The following is a 21,847-nucleotide window of genomic DNA, read 5'->3' as shown; positions in this document are numbered from 1 at the left end:
ATATAATATATATATATGCCGATATACGTGAACACACATATGCATGCATATGAACACACATATGCATAAATACACACATGTGTATTTATGAAAATATACATAATGGCAAAATACATAGCAAATTTAGATAGACAGAAAGATAGCTGGAGAACAAATATGTGTGTAAATATAATGGCAATAACATACAGTGAATTATCCTGCCATTTTGACCCATGCTTCCTTCCAGTTAAATCAACTAAAGAAATACCTAAACTGAATGAACAGTGGGTGGGATTAATTAGCTACTTGTCAACTCTGATCAAATTAGCTTAGTAATTACCAAATTTCTATTTCTGTGTGAATCATATGGGGATAATTATTGGTAAGGCAAAAGGGAAAAGGTCAGGAGAGGTGCTTAGTGAATCAATTGCTTCAATTTTATCTCTGGCAATCGAAGACAAGTTCTCCGAATCTAAGAGAAGTCTTTCGGTACTTTTTCTTTTGAATATTCTTCTTTTAGGGCATTAAACTTGGTGAATACAATCACATTATGACATTCTCTGGTTTTTAACCTGACTATGATTTTATTTTATTTTTTTTAAAGATTTTTTATTTATTTATTTTTGCGTAGAAGAACAGGGGTGTAGGCCAGAGTTGTGGGGGGTGAGAGGACTCACGAGAGACAGAGTGGGGAACAGAACAGACAGACTGACTGAAATACCCTGCTGAGGGGAGCAGCGGGTAAGACAGGAGAGGTCTGCTGTGCCATGTGGGTTACCTCCCTGGTCAGGATTAAACTCAGGCCACCATGGTGATAGCGCTGAGACTTAACCCCTAGGCCACCAGGGAGACCCCTAGTTGTGATTTTAAATGCATACAAATGAAACTCAAACTTTACAAGTTTGACTCCTGCCACAGACTTCACTAGAACATAAAACATGCATGCTTTATAGACACGTGCTATGTAATGTCATCCTCTAGTTAGTTTGCTCTTATCCAAAAAGTCTATAAGCAAAAAAACAAAACAGCAAGTCTAATCAATGAAGATTTTTCAATACATTAAAAAAGCATTCCCTTTAGCTGAGTTGTTTCCATGGGAAAAGATATGGAGGCATAAGTGCTAAGATTCCGTGTCACTGTGGGGACAGCTTCTGACTGCCCATGGGTCACCCCAGCCTGCCTTTCCTTTCTCTGAATTCCTGACTAGGGGATCTTCTGGATCTCACTTGTTTCACCTGAAAATTGAGGGACTTAGCTGAGATGACCTCTTGCTTCTCTTTCAAGTCTGTGATTCCCACCAGCTGTGTAACTTTGGGTTGGGCAACTCCTTTGTTTCTGTTTTCATGTCTGCAAAGTGGGGATAACAGCATTCGCTGTGCCTAATTTACACATTGATTGTCAAAACAAAATGAAATTACAGGTATAGAAATACATTGAGAAAAGACAAAGCACCGTATATAGGCATGGCTTCCATAATATCATTATTCTCCATACCTCTCCCTACCTTTGTACCTCAGCAAATTGTGTCAAGTTGACATTTCTTAATTGATGTTATTGTTCTAAATTCCCAAGCGTTAGTTTAAAACAACAGGGGGAAGGATAAACAAAGAAAGCATGGCTGTCTGGTTGGGGAGGGTTGGCAGTGGCCCACATTCACTAAGGATGAGCCAAACAACTGAACCCCTCACTTAACTGCTAAGCAACAATTCTACTGAGTGCCGTTATGCTACGCATTAGTCAGGAAAATGGTTACATAACCGTTAATGCTCCGCAGTGTTGCTCTGTGCCCACTTACAGGATAATATCCTGGTTAGTTAAAAAGAACGCGAATTTTGAAAGTATTTATTTTCTAGCTGAGTCATAGGATTCTTCTTCAGTGTGCCCTTGACATGCTGTCAGCTCTAGTTTTTTATTTTATTATTATTTGGAATATGTTTCTCAATGACTTTTTTTTTTTCAAATGAAATATATCTGAAATGCTTTCTCAAGGAAAAAAAATTATTTCCCCCTACTTATGCTTGAAAAGGGGATGATTAAATATAGCTATGTATAATCAAGAATGAAGGAAGAAAGTAAGAGAGAGAGGAAAGAAAGGAGGAAGGAGACAGGAAGAAAGGAAGTTTTCTTTTGTTACTTGATTTGAGATGTCAGGGGGACCTATTATCCCCAAAGTTCTACAGCCAAGAGTCTGTTTCTTTTGCATGAACTTGAGGAAGTCCCCAAGAGCTCAGAGTTCCAAAAGTGCAGAAAGACTTAGTGAGTGTGGCACTTGCTGAGCCTATGAATGTAGCAAGCAGTCTCCTCTACCTCCTTGGTCTGGACTCTGGATCACTTCTTTTTCTCAAGTGAGGGAAAGAAAATACAAAGATAATGGCCAGACCATAGACAACAATAGAACTCTGGGCCATAGTTGGCAGCAACCAGCCCAGGAAACCAATCTATTATCTCCAGTAATGAGCCCAAGAATCTAGTCTTCTTTCTCTAAGTTTGATATGGGGAGTCATATAACTATCTCCAGCAAACAGTCCAGGAAGCCAAACAATAACCCCTATAACAAGTGGTCCCCTATGACCAAGCCTTGATTAATACCTGAGAGCCTCCCTATTTTTGTTCTTTCTTCCAACTTAGGTTCAACCAGAGAAAACCAAATATACCTGCTAAACAGTTACAGGGGTCACTCCTAGTTAGTTGACCCATTTACATACCAACAGTTTCAATCATAAAGGCACTTTTTCTCCACTCTAAAATAAAATAAAAACTTTCTCATTCCTCTGCCTGCCCTCTAGTCTCTGCCCAAAAGCTGGACGGTGGCTGACCCCTTTCTAGCAATATCTGAATAAACAGCCTCGCCTGTTCTCATTTGGTTGGTCTTCATTTATTTCCATACAACTTGCAACACAAAAAGGTCAGTGGGGCACAGCGTTCCTAACTGTTATTTTGATGAAGGGGAAGGCATCAGCAAGATAAACACATAAATGAATATTTGCAGCATGTTCTTCAAACCAGTCATTCTGCAAGATGGAAATAGGTGCTGTGTGTAAGTGTCTAGTCCCACAGATTTGGAATTGCCAGGTTAAGTAAAGTAAAAGGGAATTTTCTTGTTCTGTGGCCTCTTGGTGTCTGTTCCATGCTAAGAGGTTGTGAATTGCTGAGAGGTGGATATTAAGATCTTTCCAAAAGTAATTGAGTGAAACACTGTTTTTTCATGAAAACAAACAAACCATACTTAGAAATGCTGATCTGCAAGATTCTGAGTATCACTCTGGCTCTAAAATCTAAGCTTGCAGGTTCATGGGCACTATGACCTAAAACAGCACATGGTGTGACATAACATGATAATCTCTGTGTGATGCTCAAGAAAGGTATAATTAAAACATTACCAGAGCTGGAGATCTGATATGGAAGAAATTTGGCCAACCATCTCTTTAATTGATTCTTCTAGTTATTTTTGGGCTTTGAAAAAACAAGAATGATTCCTTCTTATATCAAATATTAATATATGTTCTTGGCCTAACTAGACCCACCTTTTAATCATGATTGATCAAAAAAGGCTGGATAGAAAAGAAGTAGGTTAAGAAGCGTTCTCTGTACACTCTTAGAAATGTTTGGCTTCACTGTCTCAGGCCCATGATAAAAAGAAGTGTCACATCTAGATATCCTTTTACTCCTTGCTTCCCATATGGCAAACTAGAAGAGGTCTGAGGGCAAGGGGAGAAACAAGTTTCTATTGTGGATGAGGACCAAGTTTGGATCTTTTCCGTATTACCAAGGAGAGAGAATCAAGTGCATGCTCTTCTAATGTTTCTAAAATCTATCCATCTGCTCCTTTCTGAGAAACATCCTGGAGCACACAGGACTTGGGGTCCTCCCAGCCTGGAGACTGAGGCCACGTCTTTTCATATCCACAGTAAGTTATGATGTGTCAGAGAGAGTTCCCAGTGGATCTCAAACAGAAGCAGGTCATTTATAAGAGGGGTGGCGGCTACCCTATCCTCTGGCGCTATCTCACACATACTTTACAAGGCATTTTACACGTGCAAGGGAAGTGTTTCCCAGCAAATGATGTGGAAATGAGAAAATGAGATTCCCTAATGCTGGACATGCAGGCTTAGGGGGTGAGTCAGAGGCTGCATTTTAATTTTAATTTTTTTTTCACTCTGTATATGTGTGTGTGTGTGTGTGTGTGAAGTCTTTCAGAGAGAAACTGAATTGTTTCATAACATATCTACTTGTTTTCTTTCTTGCCCACTTTCCTTTTCCTATAGGGCAACACTATTTGCTAGTTCAACTGTTCATCATTTTTTTCTTCCTTGGCATACTTATCTATTTAAGAAACATATATCTCAGTATGTGTCAGGAACTGTTCTAAGAACTTCACAATCCATCCTACTAGGAAGTATTATAATTATCTTTTTGGGTGAAAAAACTGAGGAACAGAGAAGTTGAGTAATTTGTCCAAGAACACACAGCCACTGAGGAGTTGAGCACAGCTATAAGGCTCCAGAGCTCACGCTATAATCACTATGAACTCAGCTGCAGAAAGACCTACTTCTAATACTATCCAGTTTAAAACTAAGTTTTTGGATATAACTGGATATCTGGATGAGGATTAATCTTAGCAAAATCCATTCTTTAGAAAAGAAAGGAAAAACTGAAGAAAGGTACAGAATAGGAAAGACAGAATGAGGAAGGGAGCGAAGTAATGAAGAAATGAACAAAGACAGCAATGGAATGAGCTTATATCTGGTGTTCTACCAAGTGATGCTGGGTTTTTGGTTGATTGGCTGCCTCTTATGGGTCTTTGGAACACAATAGAACATCTTCTCTGGGCCAAGAGGTACCAACGGGAGGTATTCAGAGGTGCAGAAAGAAGAAGCACCCCCTGAGGATCCTGCCTCTTCCAACTAATCCACACCTTAGTCCATAATGAGCTCTGGAAGGAGCAGCCCTGGCTCAAAACAGCATGGGGTTGTGATTTCCATCTTTCAAAGAGAGAGGGCTTTGTCTGAGCTTATACAGCTAGAAAGCAGCAGAGTGAGGAGTCAAACTCAGGGGCATGTGACAGCAGTGCCTGATCATTTTCTGCTCCCTCACCCTGTTCCGTAAACCTCCTCAGGGAACCCAGTGGGTGCCAGTGACAAATATTTAGGCTATGACAGCAGTCCACTTTCTCTCTCCTCCTTTGTTGAGAACTGGTCACTTCCTCTAGTCTACCCAGAGCTCTGAACTCTTACAGTATTATCCCATTTGTTTTCAAGTACCCTTATGGGACTAGCGGGGAAAGAAAGGTATTATTATGACCATTTTCGGATGATGAGATAATAATATTGACAATTTTATGGACAAATAATCCTACCAGTGCTCAGTGTTATAATTAAGCTTTTAGCAATGAAATCACTGCTTCAAATTCCAAACAAGTGAGGTCAAGAGTCTTGATTTTTATGAAACTATAGGGAGCTGTCTGATTTTTGCGGGTTAAATAAGGTCTTGTTGGTGGGTTTGGTGTGTTAACAGGTATCTAAAGAAGTGTGAACCTGTACCTCTGAATTATATACACTGTTGTCAACCAATATTACCTCCACAAAAAAAGAATATGACAAAAAAATTTTACTTTTTAATATGACAAAATTTTACTTTTTTAAAAGTAAAAATCAATAGATACATAAATAAGTACATAAATAAATAAATAAAGTCAAGCATTACACTCACCAGTCAGGAAGTCGGGATCAGGGGTGGGCTCTGAGATTTCCTCCAGGCACTGATTTTCCAGGGGGACTGTGGCCACCACAAGACCATCTGGTAGTTGCTGATCTAACCCTCGAGCAAAGTTGTTTTGCCTGGAAACAGAGGCTGATTTTCAGCTGAACTCCACTCCTCAGACAACCTACATCTCAACTCAATGAAAACATTCTTTCTGGACCAAAAAGTTCTCCTCCCTCTAGACCCCACCTGATGTACATGTCTGGAGTAAGACACAGAGGCAAGATGGGAGCTAGGGAAGATAAGAAAATAAGCCACCAGCAAAGGTTTTTACAAAAGGTTGAATTTTCTTTTCACATTCTCATCCCAGTTCCTGCTCCACAAGATCTGAACAATGTTCTCATTTCTAGACTGCAGTGAGGACTCAGCCACTCAAGATTAGTTATGACACCTCACTGCTCGCCTTTGGCAAACAAAGGGAACATATTAGTAAAGTCTCCTGTGTGTAACAGAAAAAGCAATCGACACCAAGAACTGGCTCAAACATTTACTGTCTCCCTGTTTCCTGCTAAGAGTCTAGGCCCAGGTTGCTATCAACTTCTGGTCCATATTATAATACTTTCTTCTTCATCATCATTATCATCATCATCATCATCATCATCACCATCATCAACTCCCAGAAAGCATGGGTTAAGGGGAAGATGTATACATGGGTCAAATGGGGAATCTCTACAAATATTTTAAATCAATGGTTTGAAATGTTTTGTTCTCAAGATCTCTTTATACTTGTAAAAATAATTGAAGGCTCCAAGAGGCTTTTGTTAATGTGAATTGTATTTATCAGTCTTACCATATAAAAAAAAATCATATAAAAAATTGGGGAAACTTAAAAAAATACATATTCATTCATTAAAAATAATAATAATAAACCCATTAAATATTCACAAGTTATATATGTGTTATATATAAGAGAAATGACATTATTTTGTGATTTTTGCACAATGTTTGAATGTCTTACTTCATAGAAGACAGCTGAGTTCTCACCTCTGCATTCAACTCACTGTACATATTGTTTGGGTTGAAGTATATAAAGAAAATCCCGCTTCTCTATTGTTGGAAAGGGCATGAGCTTGACCATTCCATGAAAAAAATCCCAGGGAGCCTCAGGGATCATTGTACCATACTTGAGGCTGTTATTCTAGATTCATCCATACACTGATTCTTCTTCTCCCAGGGAACATAGAACCTGAGCATTTGGGTTGTGTGCACAGAAAATCTTGCGATCCTTGTCTGGGTAAGTTCAAGCTTTACTTAGCACTTCACTGTTCATCTACAGGAAGTATGGTTCTTGGATTCTGGAAGGAAGAATGCAGACTTGGAGAAGTCCAAGGGTAAGAACATAACCTTTCCTTTGAGTATCCTATTTACCTTGCTCCAAAACATAAAATTATGCTTAGTTTAAAACCTTCAGGGAAAAAGAGCCACCAAGATCCCTAAATAATCAGTTCTATAGACATGAGATTCACCTGAATGTTCCTTTCAGTACTTGTCCCGGAGCCACCTCCTTGGAATGGTTGTTGTAACCAAAGAACATCTCCCCAAAGAGGGTCTGGTTCATAGGAAGCTCCCTGATCTCCCCACAGTCACTTCCTTCAGGGCATGTCTCCGCAATGAGTTGACAAGAACGTCCATCCACACCAAGCTTGTAATCCTCAATGCACCTAAGGCAGCGGAAAACTCAGATAAGAAGTTATTTCATTAATGAGCTATGTGGTCAAGGCAACCCAACATAGTGGGAAGAAATGCTTTCAGGAGAATGTTGAATGGCCAAAGAGTATGAGCATCTTAATTTGATTTCATCTCCTTTAACTCAGTTTCTTAAGCCTATAAACCAAGCCTCCTTCTATGATGTGATCCTGTAGAATCTATCACATTTTTCTTTATAGATAAGTGCTTTCAGAACTTTGGGGAGTTTTCTCTCCTAATAAATGTGTGATGTCCCAGGTAGGTTAGGGCAAGAATCACTTTAGATAAGCTTATTAATGAATTAAGACTTTAAATTCAAGATATTCTAGAACCTCTCTCTAGACTCATCCATATGGCCAGATCCTGCATTTCTTTGGAGGGCAATTAGACCACAGATAGAATGACAACATGCTTAAGAAATTAGTAACTTTCTTATCTGTCCCTGTGACAAGTTAACTAAGAAATTAGAAAGATTGATCATCTTCCTGCTGTATTCTGTTCAAGGTATCCAAACACAAGATCAATTCATATTAACTCCCCCTCCATACAGAGTAACTTTCCTGAACTAAATAGACCTTGGGCATGCAGTGTGAGCGCTTCCCTGGTGCCTTCCCCATTAATGGTGTACAGTTACTGTAATGGAAGAGCAGTAATAATGTTGGTAAGTATGGGTCAATGAACTATAAGTCATTCAATGGACCCTATTTGTTGTATACTGAAAAAAATATAATTTGTTAGTTCAAGTAAGGACTATTTTGATAAAACTGTCATTGACAAAAGAATATTGATTTAATTTGGGTCTCTCCTTAGAAAAATACCAGATCTAAAATTTATACAGATGTCCATGACATTAAAACATATCATTTATTACCATCTACAGTAATTGTCATAATAAGATAAAGACCTCTGTTCTCTGTAGAGGAACAAATAATCATGGTTTCAAGTTGTGGGTAGCAGTATTATTATGGCAGTGGCACTGCCCTTTACTGGGTGATTTTGGGTCAGTTGATTAAAGTCTGTGAGCTTCAGTTTCCACATCTGCAAAAGAGGAACAAGTAGCAGCTGCTTCCCTGAATTGTTGAGAAGATTAAGTGAGATCCTGAATATAAAGGGCTTATATTGTGCAAAGCACAGAGTAGGTACACATTAAGTGCTACTAAATAATAATGAGCAGAGACATAAATAAGGTACATGTTAATGCAACTTTAATTCACTTATTAGGACCACCAGTGCAGCTCTTTGTTTTCTGCATTTCCATATTTGTGTAAACAGGATGAGAAGAATTCTTGAATTGCAAATGCATGTGATTTTTACATAAGAACCTCAAATCAAATACTTTGCAGGAAGGTGTGGGGGTTATAGTGTCTTGGAGACTGAGAAACATACATGTATACCTAATTCTGATTAAAATAGGAAAGAGAATCCAGCAAGGGAACTACTGCATTAGTCCAGCCCATAGGTGTGACTTGAGACCCACAAAGGATTCAATGGTACCAGCCTAGGTCTGGGACAAAAAAAAAGTAGCGCCTTTCTTAAGCACAGCAGTGCCTCTGGAAAGAATCTTGAAGCTGCCTGGTTTCTGCTCAGTGCACCTGGCAGTTTTCCTTTCACATTGCCTGGTCTTGCCAGTTCTTTGTGTTTATGGCATGTGTTCCACAGTGAGCTCCTTTGAGGGCAGGGGTCAGATCTCATTCCTGCTGTCTCCACTGCATCTGATATGTAAGGAGGTCCTCTGCATAAGTGGGTACTCAATACATGTTCATTAAGTAAATAAATCTGTGTAACTTTTGCTAAAAGTTTACCTCTATTAATTGAAGTGGGTCAACCATAATAATGTTATAGAGATGTGAAAATTCAGAACAAGCTTCCATTTATGAAACAGGATTATATAAAAAACTGAATATGAAAATTGCTCAATTGCAAAGAAATAAAACAAAGTACAATAAAAAAGCATTCCCACTCCACTGAATAATTTCTTTCCTGATTATTCAGCAGGCACTGGCTTTTAGCAACAATCCAGCATAGCTTTATTATTATGAGCACGGATTTTCATTGCAAGCCTATTAGACTGTGAGATCCTTGAGGGCAAGAGCTACTCACCATTCATTTCTGTGGTCTAGTGGCCAGGACGATAAAGTGACATAACAGAAGGGCATTCCCTGACAGACACAAAAGGAGGGGAAAGGCCAAAGGGAAGGAGGAGGGGACAGGGAAGTGGAAGTAAGAGAAGGAGGAAGGCTATATGAGCAAACTATGAGGGCAGAAGAATGGGCCAAATCATTGTTTGCTTTATAAATATATCATGGAACTATCTCTAAATATAATTCCAATCAGGGATGCTAATTTAACTTTGAGGAAATGGAAGATTTTTTTTTTTTGTTTTAACCAGGAGGGCTTGTATTCTAGGGCTTATAATTGTCCCCCCTACCAAGTCTGCTCTTGAGGGAATCACATAACCTCTGTACATTAGTTTTCTCATCTGTAAAACGGATGGCATTGCCTGCCCTGTTCCCACATGGGCTTATCCTGAGAAACAAATAGGATGTAGCAGATAAAAGTCGTCAAAAGGCTCTTTAACTACATGAAGGGATCCTATGTCTGAGGGGAGTGGTTGTACAAAATGCTGGGGTTTGGAGGGGAGAATTTAATTATGCTTCCACGCCTCCAAACACTTCCTCTCCATTTCTTCGATAATTAACCAGTGTGCATTCTTTCCCAAGCTTTTGAACCACGGAATCCTTTGGTCATAAAATACCTAATTAACCTAGGTCGACAAAACAGAGTTTGGGAAATTCTGGTTTAAGCAGACAATGACTTGGGAAAACCCTGCGCTCCATTTCTTCAGCTGGGGAGCTGAGACTACACTTTCCCTAAGGGTTACTTTAATAGTGTTTCTCTTCCAGTCCTGCAGGCTCCTTCCTCAGACCCTAAGAGCTGGCCTCGGGTGCCCAGTGCATTCAGATGGACTTCCGTGGCTTCAGCATGGAGTGTCCAGCATCCCGGCCAGCCAGCTCAACTCACCCACAGAACATGAGGATGTTGTACAAGGCGGGGTCTTCTGGGAAGGGCGCCATCTGCTGGAGACACAGCTGTTCGCAGCCGCCGTTGAAACCGTCCGAGCAGTCCACCCCGATGTGGCGGTCGTAGCACCCAGAGCTGTCCTTCATGGGGCTGAGTCCGGAGGGGCACTGGCACAATCAGAAAGCATGCACACTGCGGGGTAAGTCAGGGACCCAGTTCTCTGGGAACCAGCATGTAACCACTGTCAGCTATTGTTAGCACTCATCCTGGAAACCATTAACACTGGCAAGTCATATGCAAATTCCCATTGTTCAGAACTCCTTTTAAAGGTAAGTGACCTTTTTTTGACATCTTCTTTCTTCTCTCCAGGCACAGATCACACACATTTTCATTTAAGCTAATTCCTCCAAAGGACTGGAAGGAAGCTTTGCAGCAAGATGGAGGAAGGTGTGCTTGTATCCCAATTGGGCTTTGGGCTGGCAGGAGAGTGGAAGTCATGGGCCAGAATTAAAATACATTAGCAGAGATTCCTTTAGGCTAACAAGAGGGCGTGCTGTGATTTGGACTAAGTATTACTAACATTTTTTTTTTTTGAAATGTCCAAAGCACTTTGTTAATGTTGGTTCCAGACAAAAGTGCTGGAGAGAATGGACGAGACAGGAGGAAGTAGATTGCTCTGTGACTTTTGAGGGAGGTTTGTCTGATCTTGCTCATCAAGGGAGTGGTCACCTTACAGGGCAAACCACACACACACACACACACACACACACACACACCACGGACACACACACACACACACACACACACCCTAGCCAGTTAAATACCCAAACCAAGAGCCTAGTTGCTTAATTTTGCCCTCAGGTCCTCGCAAACTTCCCTTTGGTGATCATGGGATTTGTAGTTCCCAGTGTCTTGATGGCATGGGGGTGGAGTCCACAAAGCCTGTATAGCGTTTGCTCAGGACATCCTTTCCCCCTAACAATCATGCTCTTGACCTTACCTATCAAGGGTCCCTTGTGGACAGCACAGAAGGGCACCTACATATGAACACCCACAGTTACTGCACTTGGGCTGCGTTTCATCCCAGTTCCCTGGACACTTAACATGAAACATTTAACTTTTCTGCACTGCCATATCCTCAATAAGCCCAAGATTATCAGCAAAGGAGATAATCCAAGAAGAGATGTCAGCCAGAGCCCAGGAAAGACCAAGGGGCTTGAGGGCCGGGTGAGCAGGAGGGCTTGGGGGTCTCCCTCCAATGCCTGGCAGAGGATCTTACTTATTTAATCCTCACAACATCCCCCTTGAGGTAAGTAAAGCAGATCGTTAAATAACATCATTTACTTCAATGTCATTTCATTATAGAAAAAAGAAATCCCAGGAGACTATTGAGCTAACTCATGTTATTTGAGGACATTTGTGATAGGCTGTTGTGTAAAGTCAGTTTCTAAGAACCTTTAAGTGAGGACTTATTGTTGTGTGATCATCCCTATTTTATATATGAGGAAACCTGAGCACAGAGAGCTTAACTTCCTGGAGTGACATGGCTGATCCCAGCAGCAGTGCATGGGAACTCGGGCAGGCTGGCAGTGGGGTCAGTGACTCAGCTGCTCCATCATGAGCCTCCACCATGATCAAGCTCTCACACAACAGCTTCTGTTTACAGGACCCTTCCTAGAAGCTGTTGCTAAGCTATCTGCTTTACATATGGCATCTCACAGTACCCTATATGAGCCTCATTTAATCAGTACAACAACCAACTACCCTGGACTCCTAAAAGTTAAAGAATATTTTTGTGTATGTGGCCATCCTACTTTTTCTATCAGTGCAACACATACTGCACTTTTGCAGGAGTGACAATTCTCTCTAACAGGCAGGAAGGAGGCAAAGAACTTGCCCAGGGTCAAGTAGCTACAGTGATGAGTGCTGGGGGCGGGGTGGTGGTGGGGGTCTGTCTAGATCTGACTCGGCACTTGGGCTTTTAATGACTGTGCTTCACACCTACTGTCAGCTAGCTAGCCTGCTCCTCCAAAACCCAAAACAAAACAAAACTTTCAAAACTTGATGAAGTCTGTGTTAAATACCTCCCCCTTCTATCTCTTAGCTGCTAAGCACCTTAGCCCAGCATCCCCACGCTGCTGCAGGTGTGTTTCTGAAAACCCACCTCTCCTCCCCCTCTGCTTCCCAATGGAAGCTCACAGCAGGATGTGCACTGTTTAGCTGACACTAATTCTGCAATTTCCCAAACAAATGGCCCCCCTGTGGGCCTGCCAGGCTCCCAGCCTGGTCCATCCCCTTTCGTGCCATGCAGCCAGCTGGAGCACTGGAAGGTGACAGCATTTAAAGAAGTATCCAAGGGCTGCTCCGTGCTGTGCAAACCCAGATGTTCCAGATGATAGTAAACAAGCAAATGAGGCAGCTGAGGATTGCACCCCATGTTTTGTGAGCCCCTCCACCCATCCCCTTTCTTGGCCATCCAGCTGTTCAGCCAGATGTGCCACCAGAAGGAAGCTGGCTTCACCACTGTGAGGCCGCCCAAGCGTAGATGTGGCTATTGAAACACAGAAGTTAACTGGAATTACATGGTCTGCCCTGGTTGCCATTAGTTCTTTTTTCCCCTTTCTACAAAGTTGTAAAAAGCTATCAAGTAGAGACAAAGCCAGTCCTCCTATTACTCCTGCCTCATGTGGCCTCAACCCTTCTTGACCTGGCTATGTCAGTGGCCATCCAGGAGCTTCATCTTCCCAACTACCTGCTTTTTTTTTTTTTTTTTTTACCAAGAATGCCCATCAAGTATGATTTTTGACAAAGATTCAACAAATACAACACGAGCAGGCTTTGTTCTAGAATTCTGAAACTTGGCATATTCACATTGTGCCTGGATCTGATGTCTAGATGACCTCTGGTGTCACAAATTGGACCAGCTGATATTTACACTCTCCTAGGAGGTTTGGAGAGAAGAGAATTAGCTGCCTCATCCAAGCTGGATTTCTTTTACTTATAAGCAAAGCTAAAAGTAATAATAGCTACCAAAAATAGAGCAATTCTACCTGCTAGACAATTTACACATATTATCTTTAATTCCAGCAATACAGGGAGACTTTTCCCACTTCGTTTTAACAGATAAGCAAACTGACACTCAGAAGGATTAAGTCATATTTTGCTTGAGGTCACAGAGGTTAAAAATGAGAGAATCAGACTTAGGACCTAGATCTGTCTGACCACAAAGTTCAAGTGTATCCCTTCCATGCTGCTTCTCAAGTGTGAGAAAACCTAGATTAATTAGAATCCTGAAAGAAATAAAGTTAGTGTGTCAACAAGGCAAAGCAATCCTGTAGATTTGGTGTTTGATTGTTTTATGCAACTCCCAGAGTACATTCTGGGACCAATTATAGATTTGAAAATTCAGTCAAATATTTCTCCCTCTGTCAACCCCTGGCCCACTCTTCAACACACACACACACTCACACACAAACTCCATATTATGGACAGAAATGCAAATAGTCATTGGGCAACACACTGCAAACTGCCCAGCACAATGACCTTGAAAGCAAGACAATATCCTCAATCATAAAAAAAAAAGATGTAATTATCTTTACTGCACCATTACTTACTTGGGCTGCAGTTCAGAGTAAAACATTTGTGGAAGATTTCCAGAAGAAAGGGAATCAAAAATAGTTTTCTTTTTAACCTTTGTGGAACTAGAACACCCATTCCCCAGAGCTGAATTAATCAAGAATCCCATTATATATTTTTTGTTTATTTTTGCTTGTATATTCCTGGTGCTGTTATAGTCACTTTCTGGGTGCTTCAAAATTATCTATATACAAAGAAACTACAGGTTCCAAACCATGCTCTCTTCCTAGAAGTATTTGCAACCACAGTCCAAATGTCAGAAATTCTGCCTCCAGGAGTCAAAAAAAAAAAAAAAAAAAAAACTAACATGCTCTAACCAATCTCTTCCTTTCAAAGTTTAGAAAATGTGAAATAACATCTAGGATCATGCATATGCTGACAGTATCTTGATTTTGTTATTTCCTATCAACTTTTGTTTTTTTTTTACTTTGAAGTTTTTTTTTCTGCTTGTTTTTTTTATTATTACTTTGGCCTATCAGACAAACTACAGTTGTATGGGATATCCCATGCGTAATAAATGGTAACTAAAGAGCTCTTTGTGTCTATATGTTGTCTGTCTGTATGTCCTTGTGTCTAACCATCTTGACCTCCAGTGATCGACAAATTGGTATACATGGTGCCCATAAATGTTGGAAAAAAAAAAAAAGAGTCTCCAGTTATAAAAAAAACAAAAAGTTATGGTTTGATTGTCAACATTGTGCTACTGAACTAAGCCGGTACCTTCGTAGAGATTGAATATTGTTGTTTCTGTTAATTTTCTAATATTTATGGTAAAGCTTCCCAAAAATCTAAATTCAAGTACAAATTTGGTAGCCTGTCATTTGACTGATGCAAAAAAATTTTGTGGAACCTCAGTAGAGCTCCTGAGACACTCCACAAAGTTTCTCCTTTTCCTCCTGAAAAGGCATTACATGAATTTGTTTTATTTGACTTTTACCTAATAAAGTAAAACTGGAAGGGAAGCATTGTCACTTGGGAAAATGGTAAAACTTTGGTATGTACAAAATGTTAACAGTAGTTTTCTAAAATGTGTATGAAAAAACCTCTCAGTATCTGGTATGTATGTAAATTGTCAATGGTGATTGTCACCTTGTAATATTGTATAATTCAATTGTTTCACATCTACAGAAATTGTTTCTGAAAATATAGGAAAAAAAGGTCTCAACAGATTCCTATTGATGGAACTGTTGAGAGTAAAAAAACTTTCCTACAAAAAACTAAATAAACCTGGAAATACACCTAACATTTACTAAGGTTTCTTTGACATAATACTGGAAATTTTTTTATGCATTCTGTCCTAAATCCACGTAGTTTTTGTTTTGTTTTGTTTTGTTTTAAGTAACCAAAATCTGCAAAAAGCTTACAATTTTTTTCCAGCAAAGCTAACTTGTCACATTTTCTCTCCCCTTGATACCAACACGGCATACAAATAGTGGTAGTAATTTTGCTACTTATCTTAGAGTCTATTTTTGCATAACTTACATAGGGATTTTGCCTGTTTTAACAAAAAAATTAGACGTGAGTTTGATTGTGTGGCTTTGTGTGGAGTTCTTCCAAAAAGTTAAAAAAGAGCTGAACCAAGAAAAGGAAAACCTGTTTGCCTTGTTTGTAGGGTTCCAGAGACCTCCAAAGAAGGTGAAAAAGCTTGCCTCCATTGGCAGGACTAGACAGCCCGGCCAACGAAAATGCCCTGGTACCCTCGAGAAGAGGAAAGCCCAGGTGGAGTCTGATGAGACCAACTTTATACCTGAAGCATACATCGACTGGATGCCACCAGTTCGCTCTGATCCTGTATGAAATATTTCAACAAAGCCAGCTAAAAATTGCTGTTAGTTATTTCTGCCCTGTAATTTTATGCAAAAAATAGAAAAAAATGGTTAAAAAGTAAATTTAGTTTGCAAACTTTTGCTTTGCTGTTAAAAGTTTGGGATCAAGGTTGAAAAAATTTGTGTTTTTACATCAGTTGAACCATTTTAAAATTTTTTTTCCTGTAATTTTTACATATCTGCTGTCTTGTTTTGGCTAATGCCTCCAGATTTTTTTTTTGGCTTAAACTGATGAACTATTTTTCCTGGAGTAAAGGACTTTTGCTTTCCACAATGGACAAATACCTGGAGAGACTGGTTTTCTTTCACACTGGAACCTAACAAAATGTTCATCTGAAACTGCATCCCAACCTCCATATATTCGATCTTCATCACCATGGAAATGGTGGCAAAAAGTGAAAGGGGGGAGTTGTTAGGGGGAAAAGGATGTCCCAAAGCTAATTCCATATAGGCTTTGTGGACTCCACCCCCACCCCAGGTCAAAGCCAAAGACACTGGGAACTCCAAATCCCATCACCACCAAAGGGAAGGTGACTGGGACCTGAGGGTGGGGTTAAGCAGCCAGGTGGATATAAAAGGCAGACACGTGGGCTTTGGAGGATCCCCCATTTTTGGCTCTCCGCCAGCTCTGAGAGTGACTTTGGGTTTCCAGGTCGTTGGATCGGGTAGGACGCATTAAAGACTTTATTTCCCTATTTTCTCCCTGAGTTGTACATTTTCCTTATTTCCTTTTCCCTTGTAAATAAACCTTTTATTAACCTTTTGTGTGTGTCTGTAGTGGAGTATTCATAAGTCCCTTTAAAGCGCGCGGGTGAGGACCCACAGCCAGGAACCCGTTTAATATCGGGGCTGCTCTATAACAGGAGGAGCTGGCATTTTTTCTTTGTAAGCACTGGTCTTTCTCTTCTGGCTTGTGGACAATCCCTCCATTTGTTCCTTAAAAGAGAACTGGACAGGACTGAGCCCCAAAGTCATACATTAACCCTTCTTTGCATAGGTTACATCAAACAGTCCCAGGGCCTTTATAAACTACAAGCTTAAGAAGAAAACTCCATTTATTATGGCAACCCCCCCTCATCAAGAAGGTCTAATAAATGAGCTCATATCTCAGTGACCCCTAAAATACACAAGGTTAATCATCTTTCATGAGATGCTCATGGCTCCTTGACGTATTACTGGTCTAAGGCATAATTTGCTAATGAGATTAAAATGATTTCCCCCATACAATGCCTTTTCTTCAACATCTTTCCCTTTTTTTCTTACCAATGATTTTTGGTTGATTAATTACTTCAGCGTCTAGTTAAATCTCACTAAGCCTGAGACACACACACCTCAGTTGCATGGAGTGGCTGCTCTGTTAGCAAATGAATATGAGTGATGGACAGGTAAGCATGTTCAGGACCTGTGGGTGACAAGGAATGACTTTCTGCAGCTGAGCCTGCCTCACCTTACCTGGATGATTCATAAGACAGGCAGCCATAATTCCTGCTTAAAATAAGTTCTCTTCTACTTGCATGGCAGTCTTATTACTCCTGTCCCAAATAATGATCTTCCTGACTTTTTGAAGGGCTCTGACATGCAAGGCCAAGCCACATAGGACTTTTCCCAGGGGGGTAAAAAAATTGATGGAATGGAATTAAATTTATATTTCAGCTTCGTGCCCCCCATTTCTTAGAAAACCTCCGAGGTATACTTTTCTGTTTCCTGTCCAAAGAGAGAAAGAGAGGTGGTCATATGTAATGGTCTCTGCACATCTGCGCTCCAGTGGAGGGGAAATGACACATATCCTGGGAAACCACTGTGGATAGTGCACAGAGGGCGTCAAGGTCACTGGGTAATCAAAGCTCATTAGAACATAATATGCTCTGGCGAGGAAGGTCAAGTGTTCAGTACAGGAGAAAGCAGGGCAGTCGACCTCACTCCTTGAAGGCTGCTCTCTGCTCACTTCAGTACATGCACACACATACTTCACAAGGCAAAGGCATTTTGTGGGGATGGGATGCTTTCAGGATGAATGTGATGAGGATGGAGTATTAAAGTTGAGCTTTCCTTTTATTTTTTAAAATAGTATTATAAGTCATTTTCAAACTGCCAATGTTTATAATAAACCTCAATAGGGAGGCTTGCTAAGAATGGAGATGCCCTGGTTTAGATTGGTAGTGGGAAGACTGGAGCCCTGGCTATCAAGTCTACTCCAGTTCCCACTGCCATCTCCCCCAGGACTATCAGTCACATAAACCCCAGAGCCTGTGAACCTGTCCCCTTAGATGACAAAAGCAGCTTTGTAGATCAAATTAAAGATCTTGAGATGGGGAGATTATCCTGGATTATCCAGGTGAGCCAGTGTAATCACATGAGTCCTTAAGAGTGGGGGAAGGAAGTGGTATTAAAGAATGGTCAGGAAAATGCAATGTAGGTGATTTTAAAGATGGAAGGAGAGAACTGTGAGCCAAAAAATGTGGGCATTTCTAGAAACCCCAATAGGCAAGGCAATAGATTCTGCCCTCATGCCTCCAGAAAGGACCAAAGCACTGCCAACACCTTGATTTCAGTCTTATATTTGATTCAGTCTTATATTTCCTGTATTGGATTATCATTTACAAAACTATAAGATAATAAATGTGTGTTGCTTTAAGCCACTAGATCTGTTGCAATAGCAACTGGAAACTAACACAATAACTTTGAAGGACCCCACAGGGCTCCCCAGAGAATCAACTGCTATTGGCTGCACATGTGCCTTCCAGGTAGGGACCGTTGTTCCTACTGAGGCCACAGTAAGAACAGAAGCAGACCAGGCAGAGGGTGGAACTAGCTGCCATCTGCTCTGGAAACCTCCCCAGGGGTCAGCATCCTACTGTGCAAAGTGGTCTGGTTTGAATGGAGTGATTGTGGCTGGTCTGTGCCTTTTGGGAATTTGTTTCTTGTCCTCAGAGACTACATAAACAATAGGGCAATTAACTGGGTAGCAATTAAGCCTAGGGGAGTTCAGACATGTCTGAGAATTGTTCCCTGTCTTCCTAGAAAGAATGGGGGTTGTGGACCATTGGTCATGTGGACCAATCCCACTTGTCTGGCTTGAATTCAATGAGGGAAATAGAGGGGTACACTCTCTGTCTTTTCCCACATCTCCACCTCTTTCCTGAGTCCCTTAGGGAGAGCATGTTCTAAGTTCCTTGTCTCCCTCTTTGTTCATAAACATATGCCTTTCTTCGGAGGCCTTTCAGCCTCCGGAGATATGAAGGTTAGGTTTAAGTGGGCAGGAGGGCTGCAGCCCATTTCTGCCCAAACTGCAGTTAGTACAGCTGATACCTATGTCCCTGACCTTCCTCCAAAGGATGGGGGTCCACTCTGCCATCACACCTAGCCTTTGGGGTAGTACTGATGTTCACAGAGTCAGATCATGCTCAAAGTACTGGTTTTCCCAGTGGGTGACAAGGGTCACGATGTGGCAACTCAGCTCTCAACCCATCATCCTTCTCATGTCAAAACCAGGGAGAAAGCCAACTGAATAGACAGCCAGTCCCCTGACCCCCCCACCTCCTTCTTCCAGAAGCCACTCAGACCAGTGACTTCAAAGTATTATGCTAATACCAAGCAGTGGTATAATTGGGTGACTTTCTGCTGTGGCTCCCATACTGAAATGCAGTCTTATTGCAAATGCATATTCATCGGAACTATTCCTGCTAGCTCCGTCTCACAGATCACAGTTAAAAGTACAAAAATATATCAGCATGGCTATATGCCAAGCACAAGGGGCTAGGATCACCAACAGAAGGTATCTGACAAGCAAATCCTTAGGGGCTCAGCAAAGGGGCAGAGCAGTGAGAAGAGATGAGGACAGATCCCCGAGTCTGTGTGTGAATGTGTGAGTCGCCCTAATTTGTGGTGGGTGACAGGGTTGGGGTGGGGAGGGATGAGCACACATGGCATTTCAGTACTTAGAATGACCCTGAGAGAGTAATGAGGAATGAAAAGTTGAATCTGGTTGAAGGAATAACGCAGGGATGAAGAAATGCAGGTTGAATTGTGAAAAAAAAACGAAGAAAAAAAAGGGATCTCAGCCTGGAGCTGCATTAGATGGTGAAATTGTCTCCTGGAGCACCCAGTTGGGAAACTCATTGCCTAAGACACCTGCAAGTGGACCAGCCAAAGGGAGGGCTGCACTGCGGGACATAACTGTGTCCCTGGCTGCCTCAGATGTGTGCTCTAGTGCCCCTCTTTGCATTTCCTGAGAGGCCACTATCTCTGCTTTCCCCTCCTTTGTTTTTTTCATTTTTATTTATATATTTTCACATCATAGTTCATTTTTGTACAATATTTGATTCCTCCTCTCAGGTGTCCCCGTAAAATTACCACCTCCAAGACACCCGTGAACTGTCACCATAGACTCTTTTTTTTTTTTTTTTAATAGAGGCATGTTATTTATTTATTTGTTTGTTTGTTTGTTTTTTGTTTATACATGCACTGGGTACAGTCAGAAGCGTGGGAGGGTGAGAGAATTCACCAGAGCCAGAGCGTGGAGCAGAGCAGGCAGAAGGACCAAAGTACACTGCTAAGGGGAGCAGCGGGCGGCAGGAGAGGTCTGCGCGCCATGTGGGACCCTCCTCCAATGGCCGGGGAGCAGCCGGGGATCGAACCAGTGCCGCAGAGGCTGTGGGCAGCTTCGCAACCCAGCGCTCAACCGCTGCGCCACCGGGGAGGCCCAGTCACCATAGACTCTTGCACTCTTCCCTGCCATTTGGATCCCTCTCCCTGCCCTTCCACTGCTGAATGCCTCTGATTTATAGTTATCCTGCTCATTTTGTCTTTGCTTTCCCCTCCTTTTGATGGCCTTGCCCGTTTCTCAGCCTAACTGCCACCCCCCCACCTCCGCCTTTCCCTCTTCATCATCTCTACTTTCTCATGAATTAGGCCCCTGTCCCTGCTGCCTAATCTGTGAAAGTCTGAGGGAGCCTCAGGGCTGAGAGTATCCCACCCTGGGTCCCAGGAGTGCATTTGTCTTTGATGGGGTGCAGCTCCCTGGACAGCACAGGTGCTGGAAGATGAGGGGGGGTGGTGTGAAAAATGACATTGACTCAGCATCCTACTGCTTGCTCCTGCTCTGGGCCCCCTTACGAGAGTGCAGCTATCAGATAGGCAAGAAGATGGGGCACCGTATCCTCCCAGAGCTGGGAGCTCCCGGCCCAGCACAGGGCCACTGCAGAACTGCTTCTCAGAGTCAGTTTTTGCTATTCATTATGCCAACCTTAGGCCAGGTTTCCCTGCTTCATTCTGCGCCCTATTCACTCTCCTCTCTGAGGACTGTGTCATTAAAAGGGGAGAGCGGGAAACACAGTCATATTGATGGACATGAAAATGAACAACATGAAGACACTGGGAGCCAATGGTTCCAGCTGGTCCTGCAGCCATACCCCTGTGGGTTCAATTCACTCTAATATCCATGGAATGGGGTATATCTTAGTCTACATTAACCCAAATAGTCACCCTGGTTAAAAATTTTCTGTTACTGGGCCTCCCCGGTGGCGCAGTGGTTGAGCGCTGGGTTGCGAAGCTGCCTGCAGCCTCTGCAGCACTGGTTCGATCCCTGGCCGCCGTGCGAGGGTCCCACATGGCCCGCAGACCTCTCCTGCCGCCCGCTGCTCCCCTCAGCAGTGTACTTCGTCAGTCTGCCTGCTCTGCTCCCTGCTCTGGCTCTGGTGAATTCTCTCACCCTCCCGCGCTTCTGACTGTACCCAGTGCTTGTATAAATAATAAATAAATAAATCTTTTTAGAAAAAAAGTTTTTTTCTGTTACTTTAAAGGTAGTCAATGTCCGTCTAACCTATAACAAAGTAAAGGTCACCTTTAGTGAAGTGAGAGTTTATTGACATGGTCTGAAAAGACATATTCACTTATTTTTTTTTATTTATTTTACCATTCCTGAAGTAACTTTCTTCTTT

At 41.7% G+C, this 21,847-nt stretch overlaps 1 protein-coding gene across 2 annotated transcripts in view; it reads right to left on the bottom strand.

The window, feature by feature from the left end:
• The window catches only part of ASTN1 (astrotactin 1), a gene marked incomplete at its 3' end in the record, with an annotated part of 311,956 nt that overhangs the window by 78,290 nt on the left and 211,819 nt on the right, over positions 1-21,847 (bottom strand). For both annotated transcript variants that reach the window (XM_084251292.1, XM_084251293.1), the window contains exons 12-14: positions 10,447-10,613; positions 7,206-7,400; positions 5,689-5,816 (exon numbers count right to left, since the gene is read on the bottom strand). In XM_084251292.1, coding sequence (XP_084107418.1) covers positions 5,689-5,816; positions 7,206-7,400; positions 10,447-10,613 — 490 coding nt within the window. The remainder of the gene's footprint in view (positions 1-5,688; positions 5,817-7,205; positions 7,401-10,446; positions 10,614-21,847) is intronic.

This window comes from Talpa europaea (assembly GCF_964194135.1).
Source record: "Talpa europaea genome assembly, chromosome: 12".
Taxonomy (NCBI): Eukaryota; Metazoa; Chordata; class Mammalia; order Eulipotyphla; family Talpidae; genus Talpa; species Talpa europaea.
This window is presented reverse-complemented; position numbering and strand designations above follow the sequence as displayed.